The sequence below is a fragment of the Anopheles maculipalpis genome, chromosome 2RL, assembly GCF_943734695.1.
Source record: "Anopheles maculipalpis chromosome 2RL, idAnoMacuDA_375_x, whole genome shotgun sequence".
Classification (NCBI taxonomy): domain Eukaryota; kingdom Metazoa; phylum Arthropoda; class Insecta; order Diptera; family Culicidae; genus Anopheles; species Anopheles maculipalpis.
Window position 1 is genome coordinate 8,369,560 of NC_064871.1, and position 19,318 is coordinate 8,388,877.

Genomic DNA, 19,318 nt, shown 5'->3' on the forward strand with positions numbered 1-19,318 from the left:
GTGGGAAAAGACGACCAGAAAGACATGAAGCGATGCATAAATGACAGTTAAGAAGAAGGGATGCTGGATGAGGAGAAACGGAACTCAACAACAACAAGCTGCCATCAGTTACTCAGCGTCCCACAAAAATGCGTCTGAAGGAATGGAATGACTCTTCACCCCATTTGGGATGGGTTTGAGTTCTTGCCGGAGAAACACTCAGAGGATCAGAGGAGGATGTTCATCAGAACTTCCGAACCATGCACACACACACCGATCGCGCAGACTCCACGAGGTCACTCCCTGAGAGCGAGTGAGTGTTCCGGTTTCAGTCCGCGAGATCTACCGGATGCTGGAGAAGTCATCTGGCCGTGAGCACCGACCGTTGTTTGGAGTCGGTTCGGCATGGCCTACAACAGGCAACGCTGGAAGGTCAGTTACGATTGAATCGTTACTGAGAGTGGCCGTTCACGTTGCGTTTCCATAGTGGGTCAACGTTCGCGACATTGCCAGTGTGTTTGATGAGTCCGTTACGGTGGTGTTGTTATTCGTCTTCTTCGGCACAGTGAGTTGATTTACCGATCGGTATGTTTGAGGAAGGATCGTATGCTTATCGACCAATAGGTTCCGTGCTTAGTGACAACGCTCTGCCAAAAGGTCACGGGATCGCTTGGGATTGTAGTTCTGTACCGGTTGATAGTTCGTGATCTCATCGTCATGACGTAAAATCCCTCTTGACCTCTTCGGGGCACCATGGCTCATCCCCATTCGCTTGTAAACGTTGGAATAGAATACTTTCACACCTCATGCAAATGAACAGCCAGGTAACACTCGTGCCCGACGCTCCACAGGGAACCATCAAAACAGTTTTGTGGTAGCTGTATGTATATGTGTGTGGGGCCTACGGTTGAGCTCCAGCGAACAGCCACCATTGCCATTTACATATCCTTTGGGGCTCTTTCGTTTACTTCTATGTGAGCAGGAGTGCGTGTTAAAATGCCAAAAAATGTTAACGATTTTCTTGAAATTCTTGATGAACTAAGCCAGGGTGTTTCATTTTATTCCTTAACGGATCACACCTTAAGCTGAAAATAATAGTACTTTTTGGATAAGAATGTAGTTGGTGGCTTTTCTTGTGAAATTTCAACTCACTAATGGTTTAACAAGTTATGCTAAACCGAAGAAAAATATGATTTCCACACTTTTTTTTATACCTCAAAGAGTTTGGTTTTCCGCATACAAAGAGCGTTTGGTGTCTTACAAGCAATTCAATTTCAAAACTAAATGTGTCTCAAAATCGATTTTGCTCGACAAATTGCTTGTAATCTTCACCAAATTCAATTTCCCATCTTTTTACTACTTCCATCACACTTTGCTGTCGTCTGGTAAGACCATCATATAACCACCATTCAATCCCGCTTGCTTCATTCGACACTTCATTGTATTCTTTTATATTTCACTCACCTTGAAGCACACCCGTAAACCCTCGTAAACCCGATAGCTGGGCCTTAAACCATCGAAGCTTCGAAAGCTTTCCCAGAAGTTTCACCGATTTTAACCGGTAGCACACATGGAACATTGATGCGCAGAGCAGAATGTTTGCTTTGACTGAAACACAAACTGTTTTGCTTGTACGGTCGGAAGTTTGCTTGCCAGCCAGCGAGAGGGAATGTTTTCTTACCAAGGTGTTGGTAAAATACACATCCACACACATACATACAGATACACGCATGTGGGTACAATCAGATGAGGTGAAATATTTAGCCTAATAAGGTGATGCTTTGAAACGTAACAAGCTCATATACGCTGTACTAAAAGCAATAATCTTTTTTGAAATCGATCAATGTTTGGAAAAAGCTAGATGAAACATGCAATTCAAATTGCACTGGAGTATGCATAATACTTGTGCCCTAAAGTATGCAATTCAAAGTTTAATTGAAGACACATCATAACGAGACTACAAATGATTTTACAAGTTTACATTAAATACTTTATTTAAGCATCTTTCTCTGTTCATTTGCCGGCGTTTATCGGAATGATCTTTTTTCTTGGAAAGGTCTTTTTTTTACCTATCCGAATGAACATCACGATTCCTTCGCCAAAGACACACATAAACGAAACGACCCCCTATCGATCGCATTGTTGGCGTTGATCATTTATCATTATCAGCATCCGACGTGTGGATGCAGAGATTCCCTACCGGCCTGCCGGTCAAGCTGTGACAACCAACCTAGCTCGGATGCTACAGAATGCGCACAAAGTATTCCGGCCAATGCTGACGTTAAATATTTCGCTGTAGGTTGTTTCACATTTTCTTCTACCGATTTCTTTCTACCACTAGCACTACCACTTATGGGTTCGATAAAACGTCCCGCATTCAGGGACGAATAATCAAGCCCAGGAGAAGCGAGAACACTAACCGTGCACGGTACGATATTCACGCCATTGTGGATAACAAGAATTTATGGTGGCGATTTATTTATGGAAGTGTGCGCCTTTGTCCCGATCGGGTATCGAGAAACCGCCCCATGAAGTTTGGCGAGTAGAAGGAAACAAATTTTTTGAAAACATTGACTTCCGCTATTTTATTAAAGTTTTGCGCTACCAAGCGGTTACATACACAACGGTTTGCAACTTTTCTCGCAAATTTTTTTCATCTCATTCACACGTCCGCGTCAGGGTGTGTATGTTCGCGCTACCATGCTTCACCACGGGAGGAGAGTGTGGCTCTTTTATCATTTTAATGTGTACCATTTCTTGTGGCATAAGTAACACTAATGCTCGCCAATAAAACAACGACAAGATGACCTACATTGGCGAACCACCCACAGCTTCCGCGACACCGCCGACGAACCGTGCACGCGAACCGTGAAAGGCAAAGGGCAAGCTTCCAAATTGTGAGTAAAAACGCGACCGGAACGGAAGCGAAAAAAAAAACACCCCCGCTAGCAAACCGGTTAAAATAAATGATCTCATCCTGTGACTAAAACTTGTAAACTACAGCTCCGACGTTTCGAGCAATGTGGTTGGAACGGAAAAGAGGAAAAATCCAAACTAAAAGCACAAGAAAAAACACAAAAACAGGAGCAAAGTTACCGTACTGTTTGTCGGTTAAGCAAAATGCATAAAAATGAAAATCCAAATGCGGGTTTCAAAGTAGACTTGCGAGAAAAATCACCTTCCATAGATGTTTTCCGATAGCAAAAAGTTTCAGCAAAGCAATGTATTTACCAATTTCGAGTTAAAGTAACATCTTCTTTAAAAAAATAGTCGCAAGTTGATGCTTCTTTTACACTTTCCAATGAGTTGCTTTATTTGCTGACGAAACGGCTTTGTAATGTATTCGGTCGATTGCTGTAAGTATCTAACAAAAATGTTATCGACACCATTTTATTGCTTGCCCCCGATGATAATTGGTCGATACAAAACGATCGTGCTCCGTGGCGGAACTTTTCTTCCTTAGGGTCATATAACTGTAGCCGAAAGCATTTTGCTGACCTTCTTACACGCTAAATTTTACCATGCAAAGTCGAAAGCAATAATGCTTTTATAGCGCAAATTCACTCCAAATTAACATACAGTTGCTCGACCCCAACGCCCAACATTTCACTTGCTGCTCATTTGCCCAGCATGAATATTCGTTCGGACCTAAACATGGTTGTAAGCGTATAAACAGAAATTGTCTGTGTGTGAGAGAATACATTCTCCATTCGCTAGTAAAGAAGCGGCCCTGAAAGCTGCGAAGAAAAGTTTTTCCCTATTTCCCCCACTCCTTTGTGTTTGCTGAGTGTTGGTTTTTCGTCGGAAAAGTTCCGCTAACATCTAAACTCCATACTCAGCTGTATTGTCCAAGCTTTCCGGGTTTCGCTTACTGCTGAAGCACTAAGGAAATGAAGAAATTTTCAACAAGGCTTAAAATTGCTTCCTGAGGCATTAGTAACTGATTGTCCGAGTGGTGTATCGGGCAATTGGTACGTTCAAACCTTCACGAGCAGAAAAGTCCATCCAACTCCAGAACGAGTTCATTTCCGGTTTCGCTTAACCTTTCTCGTGCGGCTGCTGTATGCCACGCGTATCATATATTATTTTCCATTGATGCAATAATAATCTAAAGAAGGTCATGATTGGGCGCAACCGGTCAAGAGATTCTAATAAAATTGGATCTTGTTTGCCAGGCCGCATGAGACCGACGAAATGTCTGAAAGATTGCTTCCATTAGTAAGGTGGCGCAGGTCCATCAGGGAAGATTGGAAAAGTTTCTCCAATCAAATGAGAAACGCTTTATTTTGTATGAGTGTTGATGTTTCTTTCGATGTTCTGGAACCACTAATGAGCCATCTGGATTGTGTAATAAATGATAAACAAACACATTTTTGCTAGAGTAGGTTGTAAATTCTGAAAAAGTTTAACATTCGAAACAAAAAATTCTTACAGCTCAGCCAACATAGCATCATCGTGTACTGCTTATTGCATACCTTGGGGCATTATCTCTTCAAATACTCCCGTAAATGTTTGCGAAACTGTCTACACCAGCTCGATACAACCTATTGTGAAACATTCTGTCATGTGACGATTCACTAGGCTAGTTTCATAAACTTTCCCTACACGACCATTTCGCCCAAAACCAAAAACACTCTCGGTGCGGTTGTAACTCAAAACCGGTTATCGAGTTGTAGAGAAAACTAAGTTTAATTTGTTCGCCTTTCTCCGGTTCCGCACCCCTAGATGCGGGCCGGCGGGGCAGACTTATGAGTGGATATGCTTCCTAAGTGGCACCAATCCCATACGCATCGTTTAGGGAAACCTAAAACCGTGTCCTTTAACTTCGCACACGTCCAAGAACGAGATGCTGGGATATGTAAACGTACAAGAAGTGGTAGATCAAAATCTGGGCGCCTTGCATCGTTTCAATTTCTGATGCGAGTGGCAAGCATCGGAAGGTTGTACCGTACCCGGGATTATCTGACATGTTCATCGAGAAAACTAATTGGGTTCCAATGGTTGGCAAGTCGAGTTTGGAAAGGCTTGCACTGCTCGGTAAGGCACACTCCACATCCGGCTCCCCAGCCGCTCTCTGTATGCATAAGATCCTGGAGGCTGTTCTTCGTCTGCTCGGTAGCTAATCGTGTCTTTTCATCGTACCTTTGCGAGTGCCACTGCCACTTCCTGGCGGAAGAGAGTTTTAATGGGCGAATGAGTAAGGGCAAGTTTTTGGAGGTTTTTGCCTCGGAGCGTACCGTAGCGTTGAAAATCCCACATAAGCCATTTACAAAGTTTTTTTTTTTTTTTACTGAAACGAGGATCTTTATCTTGTGCGTTTAGACGAACCTTCGGAAGTTGTGACAGTAACGAGGAAATGAGTCCATGTTGTTAAATAAATCATGTCACGCTTCGGTGTTGGGGAGTATAGCACCGAAACATAATTTAAGTGCACACAGACACATCTAACTGGAAGTGGAAGCTCTTTTGATCTCGCAAGTCTTTGTTTTAAATTATTTGTATCATAAAAACATGCGTGGGTTCATTTGTTTCCTCTAAACAATGGGGTTCCGTAGAAAGCATAACCCTTGCTAGAATTCAATAATGCACCAAGACTTCAAACGATGTACAAACGACCCTTCTTCCAAGAAACGCCATCAATGCAAACCATTTTCTCCTAGTCTCGCTTGCTGGACTCGTGGTAAAAGTTAATCTGCGGGATCGTCCAAGAGACACGTGAATTCATTTTGTACGGTCAACTACCTTTTTTTACAACCGCTAGCCATAAGGATCCGCAAACAAACTTAACCCAGGAAGGGCTTCTAGGGCAAATTGCTGCCAGTCTAAGAAGCTATCACTAGACAATGAGAGAGTGTAGTTTCTTTGTATTTTAATGACTCTTAAAAGGCAGATAAAAATGTTTTCTGGTTGTCGTTATCCTTTCTACGTGATATACCCTTAATATATTCTGCACGTGTTATACGCAAAAGGAGCGTACTTCTGTTATTTATAAACCATTTGTTTCAATCCTTAATCTCAGCAACCGGCCTTTTTGGGACATCTCGTGGCATGTCATTGACCCTTTTGGTATTTTCATGATTTAATATCGAAGACGTAAAGTGGAAGACAAGACAGTCCGCTGGTAAACATGATGGCTACATTAGAGGAAAAAGAGCACCTTCTAGTTCAACAAACGCAGGTCTATTTACACTTTGCACAACATAGCCCAGACTGAACCTTGTTGGCGTGGAACAAATGATTTAAACTGTCAAATAATAAAGACTTCGATGTCTTCAGCAGGTAAGGATCAAATAAATTATTGTTAAATTTATCTTATAAATATAAAATTTATATTATATTTTGTTAATTAAATAGCATGCCTCGAAACATCTACTTCAAAAGAACTAAATGTAACCTAAAAGTATGCAATTTGTTCCTCAAAACCAAGCCAATCGTTACTGAAAAGCGCCCTGCTTGGAATAGAATAATTTTCTTTTATTTAACATCTTGTATTCATTTGTACGATCTTATCTATAAAAGAGTTGCCCAAACAGGATCTAATACATTCGCTCATTAACATTTCAAACACCTTCAGGCAAACGCCTGCCCTCTTTACACACTTCTGCTTTACAGTGACAATACCTACCTTACCTGACGTGCGGTGTAGTCGAATTGTTCATTCGATGCCTTATCAAAGCAAGCATCATCACGAGCGTCACTGGGGTCCTTTTTTCGAGGAACCGGTCAACGTGACTTCCGGGGCGGCCTTGCAGGTTGGATATCATTTATCAACGGAGGCCATCCTCAACTGTAGGGTAGGAATGCTTAAAGATAAAACGGTAAGCATCATCGCCATCGCTCCGTCTACCACTCATTATTCATCCGACCATCCGACCTGTCCGCCATTGTCCGGCATCCGGATCCCAAACCCCAATCGCCCAAAAGCAGAAGGAAACAAAGTTATATCTCCCCGAGACGTGCCTACATCTTACCATATGAAATCGTGGCAATATTCTGTTTCTTAGCACCTGACCTATTTGCTCGCTGCTGGTGCTTGGGTTTGGGATCCGATGGTGGGATTTATGCGAAAGAATCAGTTCCAACCAGAGCATCGCTTCGCACGGACGCAGACCTGGTGGACTGGCTAAAATTAATCTTATCCACATGCTCGTACCCTTCTCAATCGTCTGCAATCGGTCGGTTAGTGATGGTGTGTTTTATCTCTTGTCCTTTATTTTCCGACAACGTTTTTGCCCTGTGTTTTCGGCCAATGCTGCAGGTGATGTGGATCCGACGAACCACCGATAAGGTGTCGTTACTCACCGTGGGCAACAATACGTACAGCGGGGACCCAAGGATAAAGGTCAAATTTCAATATCCCAATAATTGGAGGCTACATATCAACCCGTTCAAGTCCGATGACGCTGGCCTGTACATGTGCCAGGTGTCGACGCATCCTCCGCGGGTGTTTGCAACGAATCTCACCGTCTTGGGTAAGTGGAATCACTCGGGCTACCTTCTAATGGCCAAATAGCTCATCGAAAGATTGCTTTGTTTATAAGCATTCAAATGAAATCATCAAAAATTTAACACTAAAATAACCCGCTGGAAGGACCCGAAAACAACATCAATAAATTCCCTGCAAAACAATAAAATATTCATTGTTTAATGAACTCTTTCAGATCACATCTAACTCTTTTTCACACTTTAAACGACTTTCCCTTCTGTTGTCCATATTTTTCCTTCTCCACCAAAGAACCAGCCGTAAGAATAGTGGACGAAATGGGCTACGAGTTCTTCGACCGATACTACAAACTGGGCAGCACGATCGAGATATCGTGCCAAGTGTCGACGTCGTATCTGGCGAGTCTTCCGCCCAACTCCAAGTCCAAGTCCACCGTCGGTCCTCAAGCGAACACATTGGACGAGACGTCGAAGCAAGGCACCAAAACCACCAAAGACGATAACAAACTGTCGGATTCGACGGAAAGAGGATTGATTAGCTGGACCAAGGATGGCGCCGAGTTGCCGAAGGATGTCAAGATGAGTTTTAGGTGAGTTGCGACCAAGTATGTGTGTGCCTGCGATAGTGTTTATGTGAGTAAGGGTGTTAATAGGTTCGTAGGCGCTACCATTTTCCTAGGAGTTGTCGATAATTTGAATGTCTTATCATGTATTCTGATGAATCTCACATGGTTAAGCGATATTATACTTAAATACCACCCATTTTGTATAGATTATTCCGCAAGGGGATTAAGCAAATCATAACGATGATCCATACAAGGCTTTATTTAAAGTACAACGACTTATTGCCTGTTCTCTACTGGATTTATGGGACGTTACTCCGAAAACCAAACCTTCATGCACGTCCATTGCACGGCCATACAATTTGCTACTATTGATAAATGTTCACATCTGCAGTCCCCGTTCCAACTGCCACAAACGAAGCGCATTTCGACCGTACCGACAATATCTCCATCGTGCAGCAACGCGGCATTCGCTTCCGCTCCATTCAATTGCGTATAATTTATCGTCGGTAGCAGCTTCAAATGAAAATTTGTCCACCATTTCCTCGGCAGCAGCATGACGAGGTCACCATCAAAGCGTTTGTCGGTCTCAAAAACGGACCCATCACACGTTGCGTTCCACTATTACGGAACCGTTCGAACGTGTTCTTGTCCAGAGACCCTTTCTAACACAGCCCTTTCCTTCTCTCACGCTTTCCATCTTTTCCACAGTGGCACCAAGCAGTGGCTCATCAGCCGGATATCGATTCTGCAGGCAAATCGTGTCCACAATGGCGTCTACAACTGCACCGTAGCCGGCAAGCAGAGCCGATCGGTCCAAGTACAGGTTCTGAACGGTACGTATGCGTAATAGGATTACTCGCTCAACCTCGGGTTCGTGTACCGATGCGATAATGAAAATTTTATTGTCTTCGGAATCTTGCGAAACGGTTGCGGACTTTTTCAATCACAGGTGAAACTCCGGCCGCTGTTCAGCATAATATTGGGCATCGCAAAGAGGAATTTGTGCTGCTAAGCGTTCGTTTCACGGTGCTGGCCGTGAGCTGGTGCGCGCTGCTGAACCTGACCTGAACCTGGTCAGCCGTCTGATTGTGGCTGTTTTATGTATGCTAAAATAGCTATCAAAGATTTTTAGATAAAGATTTAATTTTGTATTGTTTATTGTGTACAAAAACCTAATAAATGTTATAACCAATGATCAAAGTTGTAATGAATTGGCATACATATCCGAACAAAACTGGAATGTCACATTCAATTTCTAAGAATTAATTGCACGAATTGCCCATTAACCAATACTTTGAATAAATCAGTCTGCTTCCTGTACTCAGAATTTTAATTTCACAAAGTTTTCTCATGAAAATAATTGGAATAGAAAGCGAAGTTTTCAAATTAAAGAGAATTCCCACAACGCTACTAGTGCGATTGATATCTAAACTTCATGTTTTTTGTTCAAGAATCCAACTGCAATAAATTTCATGCGATATTTCTCTTTTCCAAGAAAGTCTATTAAATAATCATCCATTTACAATTCCAGTAAAACATACCGACTGTGTCATCCAAACTATTCGTTCTACTGTCGTCTGTTCAAGCAATCCTTCCCAGCTTCCAACGCAACCATACGGAATGAGCTTGAAGTGGAGTTGGACTTCTTTTATTGTTGCCGTTGTTGATCCTGTGGCTTGCCAAAACCTTCTGCCTGTCGCCTCACTATTTTCCGCTATTTATACCTGTTTCCTTGCCCCAGAGTTGTTTCAACTCTGGCTGTTGTCGGCTGTTTCTTCTAATGGATTGCCGCGTGGATGCTACACTACTCCCCCTCTAATTAGCGGAGCGTAAAATGAACCCTTTTTGATATGTTATCAATGTAATGCGCGGGCTTCAACCTATCGACGGAGATGGATTCATGCCTTCCGTTTTTCTCTATTACAAAATATTTCCTTAATTTTCTTATTACCTCATACGGCCCTTCGTAAGGTGGTTCGAGGCCAGCTCTAACCCTATCAACTCTAACATATACTTTTTTACAGGTCTCCATATTCTTATCTACGTATACTTTAGTGTTCGATTGCCGTGGTGAAGTGGGAGATATTTTGCTAAAAACATTTTTCAAACGCGTTACATAATCATGTGTTTCAGGCATAGGTGCTAACGATGGAGCTAATAAATCTGCTGGTAGCCGTAAATTCTGTCCGTAGACTAACTCGGCAGGAGTACATTTAAGATCTTCTTTGTACGATATTCGTATTCCTAATAGTACTAAGGGTAACTTCTCAGTCCAGCGTTCAGAGGTGTCATTTGCCATCAATGAACCTTTTAATTGTCTGTGAAAACGTTCTACTAATCCATTTGCCTGTGGATGATACGCCGTAGTAGATATATGATGACTACCCAGCAACTTAGCTAATTCCGCGAATAGTTTGGACTGAAACTGCCTACCTCTATCTGTAGTAATGTTTACGGGACATCCAAATCGGGATATGTAATGTTGTACTAACGTTTTAGCTACTGTCTCAGCTGTTATATCGGACATGGGAAACGCTTCCGGCCATCTAGTATACCTATCAATTATGGTTAATATGTACGCCATATTATCGGAAAGTGGAAGCGGCCCAACTATATCGATATGTATGTGATCGAATCTACCTGATGGAAGGTCAAAACGAGACAAAGGTGTGTGCGTATGCCGATTGATTTTAGCTTTCTGACAACTATCACAAGCTTTGGTCCATTCATTAACATTTTTGTTCATACTGGGCCAAAAATATTTTGAAGATATAAGCTTTCTAGTCGCTCGGATTCCGGGATGAGATATGTTATGTTGTTCCCTGAACAGTGAAAATCTAAAATGCTCTGGAATGTAAGGGCGATTATTTCCGGTTGACATCTCAAAATATATCTCTTGATTGTTTATGTTTAATTTATCGATTTTGTATTTTGATGTTGGAGCTTGATTTTTTAAAAGCTTTTCTAATTCCGGGTCAGTCTTTTGACTTACAGCTAGGGAATTGTAATCTAGTCTGCCAATTTCACAATTTTCCCCAATCCGTGATAATGTATCCGCTACAACGTTACTTTCCCCTTTAATATAGCGAATATCGGACGTGAATTGTGAAATATAATCCAAATGTCTGTATTGCCTGGGAGTTTTATCTGCTTTAGAGTGAATAGCTGAAGTGAGAGGCTTATGATCTGTTAGGATAAAGAAATCTCTACCCTCGATGAAGTATCGAAAGTGTTTGATGGCTAAATAAATCGCTAATAACTCTCTATCAAAAGTGGAGTATTTCTGTTCAGCCTCCGACAGTTGTTTAGAAAAGAATGCTAGCGGTTCCCAAGTACCATTATTGTCTTGTTGCAACACAGCTCCGACTGCTATGTTTGAAGCATCCGTAGTTATGTTGTAGTTAGCATTATTATTTGGATGTTTGAGTAAAGTGGCCTGAGCAATACTAGATTTCAATTTTTGAAAAGCTATTTCGCATTCCGGAGACCAATCCCAAGCGATTGACTTTAACTTGGTGTGGATGGCAATGTGTTTGTGCAACGGTTTCATTATTTCGGCGATTCGTGGAATAAACCGATGGTAGTAATTCACCATTCCCACAAAACGTTGTAGCTGCTTTAATGATTTTGGCTGAGGAAAAGTATTGATTGCTTCAACTTTATCCTTGGTTGGGGTAATACCCTTGCCATCAATATGATGCCCTAAAAATTCGAGCTGGGGTACTCCGAATACACATTTGGAATGTTTAAGTTTAACATCGTTCTTCGCCAACCTTTTCAGGACTTCCCTCACATGTGTAATGTGTTCCTCTTGAGAAGTGCTTCCTATTAAAATGTCGTCGATGTAAACGAAAACATAGTCCAAATCTTGAAAAATTGAATTAACGAAACGTTGAAAAGTGGGTCCAGCATTCCTAAGACCAAAAGGCATTCTTAGGAATTCAAAAAGACCAAAAGGTGTGGTTATCGCGGTTTTATACACATCTTCCGGGGCAACAGGAATCAAATGATATGCCTTTATAATGTCTAGTTTGGTAAAGTGTGAACAATTATGCAGATTCATCGCAAAATTTTGGATATGTGGGATTGGGTATCGGTCAGGGATAGTAACCGCGTTCAACTGACGATAGTCCCCACATGGTCTCCAATCACTATTGGTTTTAGCAACCATATGTAAAGGTGATGACACTGGCGATGAAGAAGGACGGCAGATGCCCAGTTCCAGCATATGCTGAAATTCAGCGTGGGCAGCCTTATGCCTAACTGGGTCAAGTCTCCTGGGTTTTGAGATAGGAAGTGTTCCCTTGGTATGAATGTGATGCACCACTTGATGGTTAATTGGTTTGTTGAAATCCGGGGAGTCCAATAGCGAAGGAAACTCCTTCAACAAACCTGTAAACACATCGTTAAAAGCAAATAATTTGGGCGATGGTGTATCAACCTTTGCTATACTTGCTTTTGTGGAGAGATTGGTAAGTGGATCCACCAATCGTTTGTTGCGTAGATCGACCAATAAACCATATCGCTTAAGAAAATCTGCTCCTATTATTGGATGGTTTACTGCAGCAAGCACAAAAGAATGAGGAAAAGATCGTCGCAATCCAAGTGAGACATTTAGAAACTTTACTCCAAACGTTGGAATAGGAGTTCCGTTTGCTGCAACCAAAATATCACTAGACTTTGTTAATACTCCGAAAACTGAATTGGGAATCACTGATACATCGGCACCACTGTCTATGAGAAAAGTGAGTTTAGAAACTTCATCATGAAGAAAAAGTCGGCATGAATATGGGAATTCTCCAACAGATTCGGTATCCGTGGAATTTATTCGTTTCTTGTCAGCCATATTGGCTACAAAACTGCAAGGCTTAACACATTTCGTTGCCGCACTACCATATTTGTTATGATACCAACAAAAAAACTTTTTCCCTTTCATTTGCATTCTTCCTCGCGAGAGACTACGCTTACGGAATTCTTTACGTGGAACTGATCGATCGCGATCGCGTGAGACATGCATTTGCTTAACAAGGTTTTTTAGTTCTGACAATTCACTTCTAAGCTCCGAGATTTCATTCCGACCTGGCTTTAAGGCACACGCACTAACCGATGCTCCCTTCGACGCTTCCCATATTTTATCAGCAATGGGTAATATTTCCGCAATGTTAGTTTTAGCCATGGAAATAATAGCAATTTCTATTGATTTCGGTAAACGCCCTAACCATAAACGAAAAACCAACTTATCTGAGAATTCGGTAGCTCCGGCCAGCTGCATCAGTCGTCGATGAAAATCTGAAGGGCTGCTATCTCCCATCTCGGCGTTGTACAGCAGCTTGGAGATCCGTTGTTCTTCGCTGATCGACAGGCGTTGCAGCAAAGCGTCCTTCAAGAAGGTGTAGCGATTGTTGGTCGGAGGATTTTGGACGATGTCGATCACTTTTTCGAGTATTTCAGGCGACATCGCAGTCAGCAGATGAGCGTATTTGGTGCGCTCTGATTTCGTTCCGGCGTTCTCAAACTGAGCCTCCGCCTGTATGAACCAGGTATTTGGCGAGCTGGTCCAAAATGGCGGCAGTTTGACCGAACTGATGACATCGCGGCTAGTCTGTGGCTGGACGACGGAACTTCTCTCTCTTGGTAGTGGCGTCATCGGCGGCGTGGTGATGGTTGCTTCATCATAACCATCGAGTAGCGGGAAGGTTTGCGTGGGCTGATTTTCGTCGTTGGTTGTCGCCATGGTTTTTATCGGGGTTCTTAGCATCGAAAGAACTTACGTCCCGATTACTTGCTGACGGTGTAGCAGGTATGGCAGGTAGACGGTGTGGTGCTGTGCGAATCAAGCGTCCCAAGGTGTGAGTGACGACACTGGGATAAGACGCCGATCTGGAGTGTGGGAGATGAGCGTTGTCCGTATGCTAGATACGTCTTTACTTGCACACGCGCGTCGTGTTTAGTAGCTCACTTTTGCGCAGGAACTTTCTCACTACACTCTTTGAAAATGTCCACACACTACACAAAATTTCTACACGTTCACACTTCACACGCGTCCACCGAACGACAAAAATTTTCACGTTGCGTCACGAAACTTCACGTGTTTGACTTGGCCGCGGACTGAGAAGGTTGGCAACCGGGTGATATTCTGGAACGATGCTGTCTCCGTTGAAACGTCTCCAGAGGGTGATGATAACCAAGACGGGAAGGACAATGATCAAAAGGAAGCTTGAATTCTAAAAAGAACTCTGAGTAGCGTATAAAGTAGCTCGAGTTCTGAAAAGAACTGTTTTTGCCGCCTGTCTTTGGTTTTTTCTGTTTCCCTTTTGCTCGCTGATTCGTGATCCTCAAACGGCAGCTCCTCTCCGAACACGTACGATCACGTCGGGGTCACCAATGAAGTGGAGTTGGACTTCTTTTATTGTTGCCGTTGTTGATCCTGTGGCTTGCCAAAACCTTCTGCCTGTCGCCTCACTATTTTCCGCTATTTATACCTGTTTCCTTGCCCCAGAGTTGTTTCAACTCTGGCTGTTGTCGGCTGTTTCTTCTAATGGATTGCCGCGTGGATGCTACAAGCTTTCTTTCTACAGATTTTACACATTCAATCTATTTCTGATTCAGAACAGATAAATCCTTCACCTAGCAGTGGGTTCCTGGGAATAAGAGAGCTTTCGTAGCAAGCATGCGAACGTTCGACGACAGATGGATGGCTTTTCTTTCATTGGTTTTTTCTTTCCAAGGCACCGTTCCATTCAAGCTTGCCAGTTACTTTGTGGAATAATTGAAATAGAAAATAAAGCAAACGGACAAAACGAAACGGAACGTGGAAAGAACAATCCCAAATCCTGTAACTAAATGCAACTGTTCTCACCGGTTTTGTGGTATTGCCGTAACTGCTGCTGCAATGTTTCTAGTGCTTTGGAAGCGTTTTTTTTTTTTCTTCTACCCGCAGCGGGCGCTTTTCTTTCCTTCAAAATTGATATATGCAATCTAGCGACGACTTTTCTTAATAGCTTAAGTTTCTTCATTTGCTTCCCCCTCGCATGCCGGAATTCTCTTTGCCCAATCGACCATCGCCACACCACAGTTCTGCAAACCACCGAAGCGTGGTTTAGCTTACAGAAGCGCATTTACTCGACTGGAGCTTTCCTGTAGCCAACGAATGGAGAAGAGCGAATAAAGAATGAACAACCTGCTTCACGACTCCGGTGATCCGGGGTGAAGTGGTTCTGCACATTTCATTTGCGATCGATTTTCAAGCAAATCGGTTGAGTGGGTTTGCATCATTAAATTCAGCATTCGTGCGCCGCGCAAATCTTCCCGGAAAGGTAAACCGGATGAATTGCTCTTTTGCTCGGAAATTGGAATCAGCTGAAAGAAGCTGATAGCCGTAAGTCTTCACTCCTTCACCGATCGCACGGGACGGGAACTAACGGGCCAAACGAGAAAAAAAAAAAGAATCTACAAATGAATATTGTGCATTTTCACGATCTCAAGTCTCGGGTGATTTTATCATCCAGCACATCGCACAAGAAAGCGATACAAGCAAAGAAAAGTTTCCTCTGCCCATTTCTTTTTCCAATTCAATTTTCTTCTGGTTTTGTTCTTTCCTATCCTTTCGTGCTTCATTGTATCACGCTTAAATCAAGCTTTTATCTCCTCACCTTGATCGCCATCGCACTTTGTTTTGCATAATTTTTCATCGATGTCATGCCTCATCAGCGCTCCATTACTGTCCCGGTTCGCCACACTTTCCTCGCTAGCTTCGGATTCTTTCGCACTTTCTTCACGCAAACATTGCGATGTGGGTTTGTCAATGGCGGTGAAAACCCACGAATGGCTGGCACGTGACCGTTTACCACCCGCAACTGCGACCACATTTGAATGTCACAGCAAATGAAGAACAGAACAAGAAAACTGCTTTATTTTCTTCCTTTTCCATCTTATATTACTGTCAGGTGAGCTGTGTCTGAAGTGAGACACAGGAAGGAAGGGAAAAGTTTTTCCCTCACTTTTCTCCCAAACGATCGATTTCCCTGTCTCTACACCCCTAACCCCGGACAGAAACGAAACGGGATGGATGAAAAATTATATCAAGCAAACTTTTTCTCGTTCCTTATCGTCTTTTTTTGCTGCTTTGGGTGCTGATTGCTCTCAAAGAAGGAAAAATATTGATTATTTCGTTTTCTTTCAGTTGTTTTTCTCCATTTCTGGTTCCATTCGAACGGTTTTGCAACTACTTTCCCCATTTTTTCCCTCCGTTATGGCGTTGACAGTGATCGAGATACAGACATAAATATCCAAAGCATTCATCCTTACCCACAGCGGCGTGATTGGATAAAATCTTTTACTTACAATTGTCGTTTAGCTTGTAAATATGATTGATTGAAGGGTTGGGAAAATAGTGCAGCTTTTGTTGTATTGGAATCCTTTCCCAGAAATCCTGCAAAATAGAGATGACAATATTTCTGAAAACGAGTATCGATGTTCGATCGTTGGTCAATATGATGGGCAGATGTGTTGGTTTAGGTACTGTTATGATTTATGTTTGACCAATTTTCTTTATCTGAATGTCTGCAGTACCTGGAAAAAACCTTGTAGAAAACCACGACTTGGATAATCCATTCTTTCGCAAATCTTTTGTCTGTAAAGTTGAGTTGCAGAACTACTATTGCTGAAAAGGAACGTTGCTCAACTGGGCCTTCCAGGTCTACCTTCTCTTTTTTCTTTTCTTTTCTGGAGCCTGAGTTTACAGTGTCGTTTTTCATCATCAACTTAACAAAATCATGGATGAAAAGCATGTGCCCTTCGTACAGTTTGCATCACTTTAGGTTTATGAAAGAAGCCCTTAAAGCTTCTATAGGCTTTACTCACCCATCTTTGTATGCGTATTGTTGCTTCAAATATTCAACCTTGATTGTTGAATGGATTTAAAAGAAGGAAAAAATATGAAAGCATAGTTAAAAGGAAGAACAGCCTAAATAGCCGAGGTGTCTTAACGACAAGGTGTACTCAAGAAGTACTTTGTAACACGAGATCCAGCCTAGTCAAGTATCGTCATACAATGGATGATTTTAAACGCAACACACAAAGCTTCTAGAACGAGTGGTTTTCTACGAACATGCTCATACCGAGGAGAGGTTTGTAGATAATCAAGGATCAACTCAAAAAGAGGAGACCCTGGTGACCCCAGGAAGAGAGGTCAATCTTATTCATCTTTCAAATATGTTCATGAGAGAGTAATTCCAGTTTTTATATGCTCAATTATTTAATCCTTGTTTTGTAACATTTTTTATTAAATTAAATTTATCTCTAGTAAGGCTCCATGCAATAAAAATCTAATTTTGAAACTTTTCTCTTCCCAGTATTCCCTTGAAAGGCAGCTCAGTTATAGTCACTTTTCTATCGCTTAAGCCCACTTTAAGGATTACCAAGCAAAAACTCATCCCTCCCGGTTGCTTTAACACAAACCATACCGACCGCTAAACACGTAACTATTTAATCGCCATCATGCGATAACTCCATTAGAGATACCAGTAACACCCGTAAGCGTTAAATTGCGTTCCGTTAAAACTTTCCTCCCCCCGCCCATGATGTCCGGCAAGGGCCAAATTCTCCGTTGAGCCAGATTGCAAGGGTTCCGGCAGTCCGTTGCAACAAGGATAATTCACCGTAACCGCAGGCATAATTCATCCAGTGCACGTGCACCGATGCAGGCGATAGATTGGTGCTGCGGCAGTGCAACTCACCGTTCGCGAAAAAGCCGCGCGTCCTGCCGGGGCCGGGAGGTCAACTAAAACCCAATCTCTAAATCCACATCCGCAAGGCGCACAAGCACAGCAGTTTCCGGCCAGCTGGTCAAGCACGTCCCGTACTGCAGATGGAGCTTTGGGGGAGCTTTCGGGGACGATGATCTAGTCCAAATTTGTGCACAGATTCACTGGAGGTTTTGTGTTCTGGGCAAGTGTAAGGTTACCCCCAAAATGTCATAAGTTTTTCCTTTCCAAACCGATTCGCGCTTGTATCGCTGTACCGCAAAACGCTCGCCATTGCATACCTTTGGGCGTATTGCGATTGAAAATCAAACCAGCAAAAGGAGCAACACAGCTCACTCACTCACTCACACATCCACCACTAAAATCCCATTGTAATGGGGTGTCATTTGGCGATAACATGCTCTTTTTCAGCATTACCATTAAACAAACCTCACGCTCAGTATGCTCACCTTCATCGGATAATGTGTGCTGTCGCTGCCGACCTAACCAAATGCCCATGCCGTCTCCTTAACCCATCCAATCCCGTCCTGGTGATGCTACATTAATCGCACAATTGCTCAAATTCCACGAAACTGACGCCCTCACACGCGCCTCTCCGCTCCACTCAACCTTATTGCCTTACCCAACGCACCAAAATGGCATTATTCGAGCACGTTAATCACTTGCTAAGTGCTTAATTTGCATACCGCTTAACTACCTGCGAGCCGCAGCCAACGTGCATGAAATGTGCTTCAATCAAGCAGCAGATTATGTGTCATTGTGTGTCCCAGGGAATGCGAAATGCGCCAGTCGAGTGGGTTGTGTGACCGTTGTACGCTTGAAAAGCCGCTCGAAAGCAACCACTACACCGGCCAATCAATTGTGTACGCTCCCGGTGTACTTTAGACGCTTTATTCACGCGTACGGCTACTCGTTGTATCGGAAGGAACACCGTCGGAAGATTGGGATCGCAGTGTTCGATTGCACTTTAGTGCGGGATTGCTGCAATCTAATGATTTATGGTGCAAGTCAAAGCACACGCACACACACATACGTCGATGCATCGCCGTTCATAGACAAACGGAATCCTTAAACAAGCACATTTTGAAGCTAGTGGCAATTGCAGTGACGAAGCTTCGATGACTATCCCGAAACAAAACGCACAAAAACCAAGGCCACGGTTTGCTCAAGCGAGGGTTTGTTTATGTCTTTGCTGTGGAAAATCCGCTTACGTTGGGCTTTGGGAACCCGTTCCCGGTTGGGCCATTTCATTTGTAAAACTCGTGTGAAAATATTTGTACAGGACGTGTGAATTTGCGCTTTTTACACCGTGTGGGAGCTAAAGCGTTGTGAAGGGGAGACCTTGAACCTGTAACAAAATAAAAGATTGAGCTAAAACAATCAATGCAAGTTTGATTTTGTTTTCGAGTAGAAAAAATAATTATTAGAGGAAATTTTAAAGGAAATAAAACAAATTAGCATCATTCGTTGGCTTCATGCCGTTATGGATGAAAATATTGAGTTCTTAAGAATACAGAAGATAAGTTTTCTTCTGCATCTACTGCTTTTTCTTGGTTTTATGAGCTT

The 19,318-nt window shown here is 42.7% G+C and overlaps 2 protein-coding genes across 2 annotated transcripts in view; one reads left to right on the top strand and one right to left on the bottom strand.

Moving 5' to 3' along the window:
* LOC126559409 (iron-sulfur cluster assembly 1 homolog, mitochondrial) overlaps window positions 1-19,318 on the bottom strand; it is a 347,746-nt gene that overhangs the window by 15,295 nt on the left and 313,133 nt on the right. The window lies entirely within an intron of this gene.
* LOC126559437 (uncharacterized) lies at window positions 6,584-9,056 on the top strand. The gene is made up of 5 exons (XM_050215597.1): window positions 6,584-6,797; window positions 7,238-7,451; window positions 7,715-8,012; window positions 8,697-8,821; window positions 8,938-9,056. Exons 1-5 carry the CDS (start codon window positions 6,642-6,644, stop codon window positions 9,054-9,056), a joined length of 912 nt encoding a protein of 303 aa, XP_050071554.1. The 5' UTR covers window positions 6,584-6,641.

Excerpts from the sequence above, each read along its gene's own strand:
- LOC126559437 (XM_050215597.1), top strand. The coding sequence starts at position 6,642 with ATGCCTTATCAAAGCAAGCATCATCACGAGCGTCACTGGGGTCCTTTT. Across the intron at positions 6,798-7,237 it reads GAATGCTTAAAGATAAAACG|GTGATGTGGATCCGACGAAC; the intron begins GTAAGCATCATC and ends CCAATGCTGCAG. Across the intron at positions 7,452-7,714 it reads AACGAATCTCACCGTCTTGG|AACCAGCCGTAAGAATAGTG; the intron begins GTAAGTGGAATC and ends TCTCCACCAAAG.